Source organism: Zootoca vivipara, chromosome 8 (genome assembly GCF_963506605.1).
Source record: "Zootoca vivipara chromosome 8, rZooViv1.1, whole genome shotgun sequence".
Lineage (NCBI taxonomy): Eukaryota > Metazoa > Chordata > Lepidosauria > Squamata > Lacertidae > Zootoca > Zootoca vivipara.
Genome location: NC_083283.1, coordinates 85,715,706 through 85,730,316, shown reverse-complemented (window position 1 = coordinate 85,730,316; position 14,611 = coordinate 85,715,706). Strand labels below are relative to the sequence as shown.

Sequence of the window (14,611 nt, the reverse complement as noted above, 5' to 3'; positions counted from 1 at the left end):
ATTTGTACTTTTGCAACAAGACGGGAGGGTGCCTTCTTATAACAGGCACCACCACAGATACTGTTACTTCATTTTTTTATCTATTACTGGTAATATTTATTTTAAGAATGGGAGTATTTCTCTCTCTTAAACCTCATAGCTCTTTCTGATAAAGAAAGTTAAGGTAATGTAAATAACATCCCATTTCTGTGCCTATTGTAGATTACTCCTCCATAAGATTACACCACCACAATTGTAAAATTGCTATTGTGCAATTGCTACGATTAAGCCTGTTTGGCTGTAGCAGCCCAGAAGACAGATGGCATATTAGATCAAAAGGCACCTTCCTTGAGCTTTCCTTAGCCTTTGGCCTGATTAACATTGCTATGAGTTTTATCTAAGCCTTACATTGCAAGGATTCCTCTGCTAGTTAAAACTGCTCTATTAGCTGGTTCTGTGATTTTTACCTCCCTGCCCCCCACATCAAAACCAGAACATCATTCAGATAGAGCTCTAACCAGAGAGAACTTTACTGGAAGGAAAAACAGTAAATAAGGGTGGAGAGAAACATAATATTTGCAGAGAGGTTACAATGGGTACATCACCTACAGTGTGATCTGAGCTTCCTCCTAACTTTGCCCTTACTCCCAGGTAAGTGGGTTTAGGATTATAGCCTAAATCCTGTAGTACTTCCTCTGGAACCTCTCATTGCTATGGGAAGTGGAAGAGCACGGAACAATGTTCAAATGCTAGTAAATCCCAAGCACTTGTCAAATGAAATGTCTAAGCAGTCCAAGTTGATCTCAGAAGCAGATAGACCCCTTTTGCAAAAACAAAAAAAAACATTCAGCACAGTTCCATAAGACATTGGGTGAGATCCCAGGCTCCCATTTCATGCCAGACCCAAGTGAGATTTCTACCTGCCTCTGATCTGCTCGTTATTCGTGAACTTGTAAAATCAAATGATTGTGTTTTCTTAATGGTAATCAGAATGCATCTGTAGTGGTTAGGGCCTATAGTAAGAAAACAGTTTCACACTTCCTTTATGGGGCCCCTCTACAGATAACAGATTTTAACAGCAAAGTTCCGGCATCCTTTTTTCGACAGATCCTAGGAGTTCCAAAGTGTGGCTCCTATTTGGCTATATGTGCTGAGTTAGATCAACATCTCTTAGAATCTAGGTGTTGAATCATGACTTTTAAATGCTGGTTAAAAATTCATTTTAGTACATACTCAGAAAGATTATTAGCTTATTTATTGATTCACATATTTTTCATGGTTTTCTGCAATTACCTTTAAACTCAAACAAACAGGGATTGCAATAGACTCTTTCCTCTTACTTGATGAGTCACATACTCTCTCTCTCATTAAAGAAAGGCTGTTAGACTACAAATTTCAAAAAAATTTGCCCCACTCAGCCCTCTGTATGCCTATCTACTTACTTGGGTCTTCAGCCTTGTCATGGAATGATGCCCAACTGCTTTTATAATTTAGATACCCCTTTGCATCGTAGAGTTTTTATGTTAGCCGGTTTAAATGTACCCTTCATTTGTACTGTCTAGATGGTTTCAAAAAATACCCTTCCAAAATAGACTTTGCCTGTGGTATGAACAACCCAGATACAATATATCATATAATTTTGGACTGCTCTCTCTTTGTTCAACACTCTTCAGAGAGACTTAACTGGTGACTCCTTTGAAGCAGTGCCGTAGCAAGGGGGCGATGGGGGGATTGCCCGGGGTGCCACCCTGGAGGGGGGGGGCGACACTCGGTGCCCCCAACTGGGGAACATTTTTTTCCTGTTGCATGAGATTTTTCAACTGTTCTTACAATGCTGATTTCATATCTGAAGTTGGTTTTGTTCTGTAAGCTCTAGTTTTTTTGCAATTCATGTTTTTCACTTTTCGCCAGAGCCAGAGCCGTGTGTGTGTGGGAGGGGGTGGCAAAAAAAATTCTGCACCGGGTACCACCTGGGCTTGCTACGCCTCTGCTTTGAAGTTCCAAATATCTACTTGCAAAGAATCTGTAATCCAATATCTGATGAAGGATGATATCCCCGAAACTACTGAGGTTGTTTCAGGATACGAAATTGAAATTCTTAAAGTCAAATTTGAAACTTCTTGATCTTACCTAATGATGGCTACTGAGTCTTTTTTATGTTTTGTGTGTTTAATATGTCTGGACTATTAATGTTTTATTGGACTATTTTTAATTGTCTGAATTATGCCAATAAAGGCTGAATGAATGAATGATTGAATGAAAAGTATTTGTTGAAATGCATAAAAATGAATTTGTAAGCAGGAAGCTTTTATTAATACTGGGGGAGGGGACTGACTTCTAAGGAAACACAGAAGGGTCCTGAGATAAAACATAAAGGTATATTAACTACTTTGTGGGACCTACAGTTTAATCCTACGTCAAACTGATTATGAAAATGCAATGCCACAAGCAGTGTTTAAGGCCTCTAGGGTGGAAGGAGCATTAATGAGTTCATTGTGCTACAGAGATAAATAAAACTGAGCTATCTTACATGTTTGTTACACCAATGGTATAAGAAATGCATTGAACTCTTGTGAAATGTTATATAAATAGAGGCAAGCAGGAGATTACCATACTGATTGTGCACCAGTGGCTACTACTCAAGGGGGGGGGGAGATTTAGGAATATTCTCTTACCTGCCCTGCAAAGAGGCCACAAACCCCAATTATGCAGAGTATGTTGAACACAGCAGAGCCAACGATGGTCCCAACACCCACATCTCCTTTTGTGATAAACACACCTGAGGGAAGAAAATAATTCCGGTGTCGCTCAGAATGAACAGGCAGTGCCAAGGGCAGACAGGGTTTCCCACCGCAAACCAGAACAAGTTCAAGAAGACTTCTGGGATTAAGGAGAAAACACAAGAGCATATTTTCTAATACTGAGAGAAGCAGAGAAAATGTGTGTAATAAAAAGATTACTTAAAGGTGTTTTCAGCACGATTAACCAGCTGAACAGTCAAATTCATTATAGTATGGAACAGGAAATAAGTGCAAAGGTTTCTCATCATCTGGTTAGCAGTACATGCAGGTCTGATCAACGCATGTTAGAATGAGATGGTAGAATGAGCTGTTCCACTTCAGGTGGAGGAGACACAATTTTTGAAGGGGAGAGGGGGGGGAGAGAGAGAGAGAGAGACAGACAGACAGACAGACAGACAGAAATACTGCCTGTTTGCAGCTGTGCTGGTTTTCTACTTGCAGGGATCTCTCTCTCTCCACCATGGCAGTCTTAAATGGTACAGGCCTTCTACCACTTTAGGACTTGTGTAGCACCTCATACAAGACCCATTCTACTTCATGTGAAGACCAAGTTTTACTTGAATGCCCGGTGCTGTCTGCTATTTGGGGGGCAATGTGCATAGGATTCCTATACACATTGAGGTATAAATTTGGGGGTGGGAAAATACTTGTTTAAAGTCAACCCGTGTTCAGGAGTTCTTTCTGCATGGTTAGCATTGCATGAGGGGCCTCTGCTGTTGCCCACACATTGGGGGAATCTGGCAGAGGGGAAGGCTGTAGGGCATGTATGGGCTGCCTCTGTGAGCTGGAAATAGGGGTGATCTGTTAATTTTGGTTCTCCATGTTTCCCATTTTCCCCAATCTCAAATTAAGTTCTCTACATTCTCTATATTTCTGCAGAAGTTTGTGATCATTAAAATTCTTCAGCATGACTGAATATTCAAATTTGGCCTTGATCTAAGAATGAATAACAGTGTTTGGAGGCCAAATTACCTGGTGTGAATGTGCTGAATCCTCCCCCCTAAAGACCACACATAAGCACATTGATCAACCTAAACTTAGAGAGGTGAACCGGCTGAGCTTGCCACATCCTGTGGCTCTGATCCTTTCTTCCCAGGATCTCTCTGTCCTGCAGGGGCCTGAGCTGCCTCCTTGTCTGACCATGGCTGCTGGTGCAGGGTTGCCATATTTCAAAAAGTAAAAACTAGGACACCCTGAAAGTTGTTGAGCTCCCCCCCCCCACTGGAAGTCATTTCTGCCTTTGAAAATCCAGGAAAATGTATGGCAGCTCTATGCTAGTGAACATGTTTTTTTTCTTAACACAAGGCCATTTTTTAAAGGTAGCTTTCCACTTCCTCCAAGAGATTTTGACTCACTAGCAATCAACCGACCTGACCTTGCAGTGTGTTATATACAGTACTCTGAGAACTACGGAAAATGACTGTGCTGCTCCCCACTCTCTCCACCTAACCTTTACTACCTCAGATGCAACAAAAGAAAACACGAACATTTGAGACTGCCTTCTTACACCAAATCAGTTTCCATCCATCCCAATATTAACTACTTAAACTGGTAGCGGTTCTCCACCATCTCAAGGTCCTTCCTACCTTGCTACCTGAGATCCTTTATGGAAGTGTTAGAATCTTTATGCGTACAAGGCATGTGCACCTGACTGAGTTACGGTCCAATCCATTTTCATTATCTGTGCAGCTTCACATTGGATGTTTCATAGTCACATCTAGTTGTAGACTGAGCCATTCTTCACATCTCCTTCTGCATGGCACATGACAACAGGGATGCCATTCAAAAGCATATTGTTTTGTACTTACTAAGAACACACAGGTGTGAAAATTCCCAACAAACATAATATTTTCCTGGGTAGTCATTCCAGGAAGATCATCCTGGCATGTTGTTGGCACTGGGGCAATCTTCCAGCAACATCCATGCCATCCTTCTGCCAATGTTTATTGGACTAAGGCTAACCTTATGGATTTGGTTACAGGTAGGTAGCCGGATGGCTTATGGATTTGGTCTTCTACCCCAAACCACGGTGTGCATATCTATCCCCCATCGTCTTTGTGGGAAAGATAAGGCACAAAACTATTTAAAAAAACTGAATTTACTTTCACAGTTACAGCAAGAAGGAAGCGGGTGATTTAGTTACCTATGACAGATGTAAACAGTTCTGGAGCAGAGCTGCCGGCTGCCATGAATGTTGCCCCTGCGACATCTTCACTGAGGTGCAGGCGCTGTGGAAGAAGAGAAAAGTCTCTTATCAGAAGCAAAATATAACACGTCCCCAGGCCATGAGTGTTTCAGGACTCAGGATTCATGGTCGTCTCCAACATCCTCCCCAAGCAGAATAGTATCAAAGGATCTGCAATGCAGTAGTAGCTGCAGCAGAATCCTTCCCCCAAAGTATTACCTCCAATGTCACTCGGAGGATGTTGGAGGTGTGCAAGGGGCATGCAGTAGAACTCTTTAGGGATGCCATTTATCTTTCTGATAGTTTGGGAGCACTGTCATGGCTACTCTGCATGGTTTCATCCTATGGTGCTCTAGAGCAGGCATCCCCAAACTTCGGCCCTCCAGATGTTTTGGACTACAATTCCCATCTTCCCCGATCACTGGTCCTGTTAGCTAAGGATCATGGGAGTTGTAGGCCAAAACATCTGGAGGGCCGCAGTTTGGGGATGCCTGCTCTAGAGACACACAGTTTTTTTTATAGCTTTACTCTTGTCTGTGTTTTTCAAATGGGACATTAGCACATTGTTTCTCTAGCAGCTTTCTACTGATGTTCAAAATAATTAGCTGTCAGCTGCTGCCTGAACTTGAGAAATTATTTATATTATTGTTAAATTATCATATCAATTACTTGTCTGCTGGCAAGAGGAATTATCAGCCTGTCCCATTTGATTTTCCATGTATAAACATAGCTGCCAAGTTTTCCCTTTTCTCACGAGGAAGCCTATTCAGCATAAGGGAAAATCCCTTAAAAAAAGGGATAACTTGGCAGCTATGTATAAATGTCACATTATTTCATACTTACAATGTTATAAATGATTTCAGTTGTCAAAACTTTACACACTTAAGTCAATGTTTCTCAGGCTTGGGATTTTAATAACAAGCTTTTCATGTTTCAGTTTTATTTTGTATGATTTTTACCTTAAATTTGTGATAGCTCAAGCTCAATGAAAATATCAAATAAGAGTAGATTTTTATTTTTACCTCTTAACGGGTAAGATCAAGTAGTCCTTCTGCTGATCCACACCATACACTTAAAGCTCATTCAATACACTTTTAAAGCACATGACTTAGTACTTGCTTCATATGCTACGGGGTTGGCAGTGGCCTTAAATCAAGTTGCGACAGTTCTTCATGAAAGCTATACCAATCACAGTGATATTTTTCTAGAAAAAGAGGTGCCAGAGCTCCCCATGAACTTCTCCCTTGTTCTCTTACCCTGGCAATGGAGCCCACCTGAGGGGTGCTGTAAATGAGCTCCAGCAAGATCCAGCTGGAAAAAGATCTGGCTTTGCCCATAGAAATGAAGTGTGTGAAACTAATGGGATGTAAACAAAGGTTACAATTCTGGTCTGGTAATTCCATTAATAAATTTGAGTAAGTAGCATCAACATAGACTTACTTCACAAATCTTTTCCAACGAAGGGACAAAGAAATCATCACAGACAATAGCCAAAGCATAGAACATGTAGACAGCCTGCAAGAACAGAAAGCATGGTGTTTACAAGGCACCAGTTAAAACAGGATACTGTCATAATTCAATTATTTTAAAAGAATTAAGAACACATTATGTATACAGTGGTACCTCTGGTTAAGAACTTAATTCGCTCTGGAGGTCCGTTCTTAACCTGAAACTGTTCTTAACCTGAAGCACCACTTTAGCTAATGGGGGCTCCCACTCCAGCCGCGCCGCACGATTTCTGTTCTCATCCTGAAGCAAAGTTCTTAACCTGAGGTACTATTTCTGGGTTAGTGGAGTCTGTAACCTGAAGCGTCTGTAACCTGAAGCACCTGTAATCTGTGGTATCACTGTACTGGTTTGAAATGACATCAAAGATACACCACAGAATTAAATTGGTGTTGTCAGCGGTTGTTACGGCTACCCTTGAGTAACGACCTTCCACATACTTGTCTTTAAAAGAGTCTTTATTAGTGCATGTTATTTACAGTGTAGTGAGCTGTCGGTTTCATGTCCTCTCATTCCGTTTCAGAATCCGGCACTGTCCCTTTTCGCGACTTTGACCAACATAACAGGCTCGGGACAGTGAATCTCCTCCCCTTTCTCCTCCTCCTTAATTCCGATGCCAGGGGAAAGGGTCTACGCTCCGTCATTTCCCTCTCCCCGCTTTCCGCCTCTCTCTCTTCCCGCCTGTGGAGCAGGGGCTCTCCCATGCTGCCGGAGACCTGGCACTCTCTCTCCGCTTCCTGACTAGCCCCTTCAGACCCCGCGCTTTCATGGCTGCTTAGGGACGAACTGCTCCTGATGAGAGGGGGAGGTTCTCTGTAATCTCTCCCCCTTACATCCGTAATAGTCATCCCTGCTCTCTAGGGAACCCTGGAATCTGCAGTGTGTGTGAGAGAGGGCTGTATTTAGCAGATAAATCTCAGTACTCATCCAATCCTCTACTCATCCCAAAGACACATCCCTACCCAGAGATGTAATTTTATCATGTACTATTATTATGTGTATTTGTTTAAAAGTGCTGGTTTTTCATTTCTTTTTATCAATTTTATGCCAATTTGTTTTAAATGTTTGCTTTTTATTGGTATTTTTAAATGAAAATTTCTTCTTGCTTAATAAAAACTGCTTAGAGGTTTTTGGTGATTAAGAGGTATATGAATCTTGTCAAATAAAGAAAATAGAATTATTTGTGGAAATATGTAATATATGACCCTGTTCTGTGGAGTTAGCATCCCTGATGAGATTGTACTTTATGCAAACAATTGAATAAACTTCTGTTTCAACAAGCTTTTTCTGCTCTCAAAAGGTCTTTCTCATAGAAGTTTATTCTGTGTTCTTTTTCAACCTCTCGTTGGTTGTGGGTTTTTGTACTGTTTTTAAAGCTGTTTTAGTTGTTTTGAGGCTCATTTGAAAACAATTCATACATTAACAAGCTAACGGTAATACAGTAGTACCTCGGTTTATGAATTTAATCCGTTCCGAAAGTCCATTCTTAAACCAAAACCATTCTTAATCTGAGGTGCGCTTTCCCTAATGAGGCCTCCTGCCGCCGGTGCCCTTCCACCGTTCAGCTTCTGTTCGTAGACTGAGGAAAAGTTCGCAAACCGGAACACTACTTCCAGTTTTGCGGAGTTTGTAAATCAAATAGTTTGGAAACAGGGCTGTTCTTAAACTGAGGTTCCACTGCAAAATCAATATATTTTTGTAGTGTAGCTATGTCCCAAATTGCATTTGACACACTTTTAAGATTTTCAGTATGCAAAGTGCTCCATTATTTGTTTTGCGTCTGGAAGGTACAGGGACAGAGTGGTGGAGAGTTCAAGGATGTGTAGGAGAATCACGACTGCCGTCACCGCTGTCTGGCGAGAGAATCCTGAGCTCCGGGATTCCCTAGTGTTGCGAGGGAGGGGGGAGCCGTGAAAGCGACGCGGACTCCCAAAAGAGCCCCAGATCGAGCGTTCTGGGGATGGGGGGACTCAGCTGCACTGTTTTTCAGTCTCCTCCGTCCCCCAGTAGCCCTAATAAGGGTGCTGAGAGCGAGCGGAGTGGAGACGGGGTGCTTGAGTTAAACTGCTACCCTTGCAACGCGAAGCTTCGTGCCAGCAGCCTGGAGCGGTGGATTCTTCCAAATTAGTTGGATTTGAGAACATTGGACACCGTAAGGAAAAAGACTTTGAAATAAATTTTAATTGGATACGGGATGAGATTTAAAGAGGAAGTTGATCCCTCCCATTGCGTGAATCGAGATGCAGTTAATTTGCCCGAAGCCGGAAAGACTGACAGGAAGCATTCAATTATCAAAAATTGGAGCTAAAACCTTTTCCCTAAGGCAGGGTAAAGGGGAGAAGGATTCAACTTAGCAAACCCCCTGTAAAGATCTTTATTCTGGATCGGGGAAAGTCCCCCTGAAAGCTGGAGTCGGGTCCCTGGAGGGATCAGCGAGCCGCTATTGTGACATCATAATAGAAAGGAATTTGCTTGCCTCTTTGAGGCTGGAAACTGTCAGCAGTGAAGAGAGCACAAAATATAAGGCTGTGTAGATGAAGTTGGACAATGCTCTTTTCATAAATGGACACAAGATTTTTAAGATAAAGAAGAATTAAAAATGAGAGTATGTAACCAGATCGGACATAACTTTTGTTTCTGAACTTTGGAAATAAGAACTACGCCATTTCCTGTCTAGTAATCTCTGCTTTCCCAGGAAATTTAAGACGAGCAGGATGTCAGTAGTCACAACATAATCTGACTTGGACCTTCAAAAACAACTTCTGGAACTTATTGAAGATTTAAGATGTGACGTGTATCAGAACACAATACAGATTGCAAAAATGAAAAAAATAATTCAAAGCTGTGTGGAAAATGAAGAAGGATTATTCCCAACTGAGAATTTAGACAAGAAAGACGACAATGTAGAATCAAAAGAAGAAAAGGAAGCTGAAGGGAACATTGTTCCCCCAGTGAGAGGGGGGAAACAAGATTCCTGTTTGACTCCAAGAGCTTTTAAATAAGAACCAGTATGGAATAATGCCCTCCCAGTGAGAGAGGGAGGGCAGAATTCATATTGGGGCCAGAGTTTAAGAGAAAGAAAAATTGTGAAAAGGCTAAAAAGTGGGAAAGCAGCTGGATGGTGTTTTGTAACATTTAAAGAATTGGGGAGGCAACAGGGGATGACCAAGGAAGAAGGTTGGATAGGAAGGGACAGGGTGGGAGTGGGGTGAGGAGTAATAATGGATGTTACTTTTTTATTGTTTTAGATGGTCTGAAACTGGAATGACCTATGGAACTCGCTGAATCATCTGGGAGACCCTGAATCCAGGGGAAGGGGGGCTGATTTAGTTTTAAGTGATTACATGATATTATGTTAGAAAAATTAATATTTGAATTCAAGGAAAGTTTTTGGTAATAAATTTTAGGCTAAGGGGAGAAATAAAAGATAGAGGACGGGAAAATAATTTTTGATTTGGATTAATTGATTAATTATTGGTGAAGGATAGTGGATGTTTTTCAGAATAGAATAGTTGAGAGATAAATCATTCTAACACATTTTATCATTAAGATACAAAATGAAAATTGCTTAATTGAGACCCAGTATGGGGGGAATTGAGGAAGTCAACTATGTTAATTAAAAAAAATGTAAGAATTGTTATGTTTTTCTTTTTATGTTTTATTTTTGTTTTATGTTTTTTGTGATTTTTGTGAATATTGGAAAATGAATAAAAATTATTTGGAAAAAAAGGATGTGTAGGAGAATCAGCAGGAGCACCGGATTGGCTCTGACGGTGCTAAAAATATGTAATTAATGCCACTAATGAGAAAATAAAATGAGGTTGCAAACATCACTGTTGAATGTCAAATGAAATGGCATCATTTCATGCTAGTGTTTCATGTTAAGGGTTGGGTTACAGCATCAAAGCACCCATTATAATCTGTGTTCCATTGTGCCCCTGTCTTTCCTGGATTATGCAAGTTCCTTCTCATAGTTCCCTTTTGTTTGCTTTCATTTGAAATCCTAAAGAGAAACGCTTTGAGGCTGAGAGCTAGCAGCAAGGCATAAGCAACAGAGTACATGGGAGTTGAAGAGTGAGCCCCTCCACAGAGCCATCCGAAGAAGCCATCCCAACTGTAGAGCTAGAACCAGAGGGAGCTGGCAGCAGCCATAAAGGAGAGTGGGCAGGAGGGGAAGCTTATAGGGAAACTGACCTGCTATCAAGGGAACAGGTAGACAAAGGAACAATATTGGATGCCTGGAGGAACACTTGCAGTACGGGAGCCTCACAGGGAAGACCAGAGTCTGTCAGAAAGTCCCAGTGCCACAACTACCTCTTCCTCCACATGCCTTGGTTACTTTTAGCTTGGTAATGAAAGGGTCAGGGAGTACTCAATCTGATGCTGGGACCTTCAATTGCTCATCCTTAATGGATAGCCAGGCCTGGATGAACCAACAGGCTCCTTGGGAGCTATGCTGGGACCTGAGAGAGCAACACTGCCTCTTCTTCCTCAACTCGGCATCCCTTTGTTTTATTTTACACTAGTTGGCCCGGCCACGCGTTGCTGTGGGTTTTTGTGTTAAATGGACCTTTTCCTGTCAAATGGACCTTCAGAGTCTCCCTTCAGAGTCCCCTCACCTGCCCTGTCCCAACCCTGACTCCCCATAATAATATGATATCACCTGCCAGTTAGGGGAAGAGCCTGATTGTGCCTGCAGGATGGAGCGAGGCAAGCATGGAGCATACCTAATAGCAAAAGCTTTGATCAAGTGCACCTTACCCTGGGATTTCACCTATTTGTCCTAGACACCTGAAGCTAAAACCCTGAAACTCCAGGTTAAACATGGGAGACCTGGCAACCCCTCCCCCTTTTTTGTTATGTTCAGTCAAGAATCCAGAAGATGTGATGTCTACATAAAACAAACTTTTCAGTCAGTTATTTCCTCTTTTACAAGCCAATAATAGTGCCTGGTTAAAATGTTCCATTACAAAATCTAGCACCTAATAACCAGTGAATTTGATCATGTTTGCAGCCACATTGTGATGACTTTCCAGTTCTCTCAAACCACTAAAAGTCCTGCGATTGGCATAGGTCCCTACCTATTCTATTGCCATGGAAAAGGTTTGTTACTACAAGAAGATGCTGATCACTAAATACATACAAATACAGAGCCAAATCAAATATGCAGAAACATCACGCAGCAGAGTCCTTTCTGGGCTGGAACACTTCAAATGGGAGAACACATACCGTATTTCAAAAACGAAACCCTGCATATGGAAAGTTAAACTGCAACTTTTCCATGTGACAAATGGTTATAGCAAGTGACATTGCAGAGTTTTGTCTGCATTTGGTAGATTGTCTCATGCAAGCTGAGTATCACAACTGGATCAGAAACGTATGTGGGGTGCCACTGCTAAAAATAAGCAGCAAGGATTAAAATTCTCATGAAAAGGTTCATCACTTCCAGTTAAACATGGAATTACTGTCTGAAGTATTCTTAGTCAAATAACTATTGCGAGGCCATGCCTAGTTCCCAACTCAGAGGTTGAAAGAGGAGTGTGGAGGGTATTTGCAGATGACAGAAATATTATGTGTTGGGCAATGGGGATGGGGGCCTTAGGCCTCTCCTCACTTTTCAAGGCAGACTTCCCCACACATAAAAACCCCCATAGTTGTGGATTACAGGACAAAACTATGTAATCTTGTACTATGATAGGTTTTTAGTGTTGTTTTGAGTACTGAACAAGTATATCTAGCTAAAAAAGTACTGCACACAAGATCTAGTTAGAAATCCAAGTGTACCACAACCTAGGCTTGGGAGGTCTGAGTGGGAAGCAGGAAGCTGGAATGCAACGATGAGAAAATGTTGATCTGCTGATTGGACAAAGGAAGAAAAGCAGGCTCAGGAGCAGGGGTGGGAAACTGGTGATCCTCCACATGTTGTTGGACCCCATCCCTGACCATTGGCCATGCTGGCTGGGTCTGGAGAGGAGCTGAAGTCATCAACATCCCACCCCTCCTCTGTGTCTGAGAAGGGTGTTGAGGTGGGCCTGAGCCGCTTACAGATCATACTAACTCACCAGACTCTCCCAACTTAAAGCCATCAAGTTTCCAGCTTAAGCTATGAAGTGCCTGATAAGAAACTCATCATCTGATGTCCTCAAAGGATGTAAAAACAGTGTGCTATTAAAGGGCCATGCACGTTGCTTCCCAGCCAATGTCAAGCAGTGCTAGTCCTGACAGGGGATCGGCACATAGCTTTCGTATGGAGACATAAATAAAACATCTCAACCCAACCCAACCCTATAAAGACACTAGAGATAAGCAAGGAATTAATTAATGGTCTATTGGTTAGAACTGAATTCTCATAATTTCAACAGCATAACAGTAGAGAAAACATTCAAATCAGCTGAATAACTGATCCCATAAAAACTCATATCAGTTTCTCTCAGTGACACAAAAGAAAGACTAATGGCAAGAAAGCTCATTACTTCTTTCGGCATTTTAAAACTGATTTTAATTTAGATGGAAGGTCAGAACACATCTTGCGCACAAGTCTATTACGCTCTCTGCCACATGTATAATTTCCCCAATGTTTCGCCCAAGGTGAAGGAGGCAAGCATGTGGTTCTTCATACATTGGGACCAGTTATGTTAAATAAAGGTGGGCAGGGACCAGAGTTTAGTTGCAGACAACATGTTTTGTACCCAATGATATAAACCATATAAACTCAAAAATGATTCATTTAATTAAAGAGAGTTCTTCAATTCAAATAATGAATGTCCTATTTCTGACAAGAACATAAATGAATTAATAGCGTTATCAGTTTATAGTGTTATCTGAGGTGTCTCTTTAAAGGAAAAGATGTATGGCAACCGAAGTGTGCATCCATATGGTCAGAGTTGTGTTGCTTATTGGTATGATAATTATTTTCTGTAACAACATTAGTTTTAGAAGTTGTGTATAACATCTTAAGCATTGGTAGACTCGTCTATGTTAATTATTTGGCTGGTTATTTGAGGGCTTTGCTTGCCTGGTCTGAAGATAAGCAGCTGTACTCTAAAGGAGCTGGCTGCTTACCAGAAAGGAAGTTGCTCTTCATGAACAGAAGAGAAATATGCAGAAGAGAAAAAGACCCGTGATATGTATTGCGCCTACATTGAGGAGACAGTGGCCTGCCATTTCAGTAGCCAGGCTGCTAATGGGAAGTAGGAGGTTTGATCTGGCCCAACCGCATTGGCTGCCAGTTAGTTTCTGGGCTCAATTAAAAGTGCAGGTTTTGACCTATAAAGCCTTATGTGACCCATGACCACAAAACCTTAAGCGATAGTGTCTCCCCACATGAATCTACCCAAATTCATCATCTGGGGCCCTTCTTGGTGAGGGAGGTGTAGATGGTGTCACAAGATCAGGCCTTCTCTGTGGTGGCTCCCTGGCTGGAATGCCTCCCCAGAGAGATGTGCCTGGCGCCATCACTATCAACTTTCAGGTGACAAGTGCAGACCCTCAAAGTGTCCCTATTTTCCAGGGACAGTTCCAAATTGACAGAAGCCCCCGGTTTCTGATTTGATCCCGCAATGTCATGCTTTTCCTTACGACGTCCCTATTTTTATTAGAGAAATATTGGAGGGTATGCAAGTGAAGACATTTTTTACTCAGGCATTTCACTTTACTGATTGATTGATTGATTGATTGATTATTTATTTATTGAGTGCTCTTCATCTGGAGATCTCAGGACGGTTCACAACATAATCAAGGTGGGGTGTGCCATTTTTAGTGTTATTGTCAGTGGAGAACTTTTACTTAATAATGGTTTTTAACGTTTCAATAGTACTTTAAATGTGGTATTTTATGCTTTTTTAAAGAGGCGGAGAGGGGGTTGCAGTCAGTGACAAATAAATATAAGAAATAAAAATAAATAAATAGTGCCTGGGTGCAATAGCACTCTCCTCACTTCTTATTTCCTTAGGCTGGTGCCAACATAGTCATGAAAAAGACCACGGGTGCAAAGTGGCTATGAGCTCCTCTCTGGAAGCCTGTACGTTTGTGCATTTGTGCCAAGGCAAGGTTTGGCTTAGTCTAGCATGACATGAAAACTGACTCATTGATTCAATCAAGTTCTCTTGGGGTCCATTCAAAAAGGATTCAAAGAGAGTCA

General features: G+C 41.6%; 1 protein-coding gene across 3 annotated transcripts in view; it reads right to left on the bottom strand.

Annotated features, from left to right (window-relative positions):
* SLC24A3 (solute carrier family 24 member 3) overlaps positions 1-14,611 on the bottom strand; it is a 150,205-nt gene that overhangs the window by 43,257 nt on the left and 92,337 nt on the right. For all 3 annotated transcript variants that reach the window (XM_035101990.2, XM_035101991.2, XM_060278158.1), the window contains exons 4-6: positions 6,406-6,480; positions 4,924-5,008; positions 2,655-2,758 (exon numbers count right to left, since the gene is read on the bottom strand). In XM_035101990.2, the coding sequence (XP_034957881.2) occupies positions 2,655-2,758; positions 4,924-5,008; positions 6,406-6,480 (264 nt within the window). The remainder of the gene's footprint in view (positions 1-2,654; positions 2,759-4,923; positions 5,009-6,405; positions 6,481-14,611) is intronic.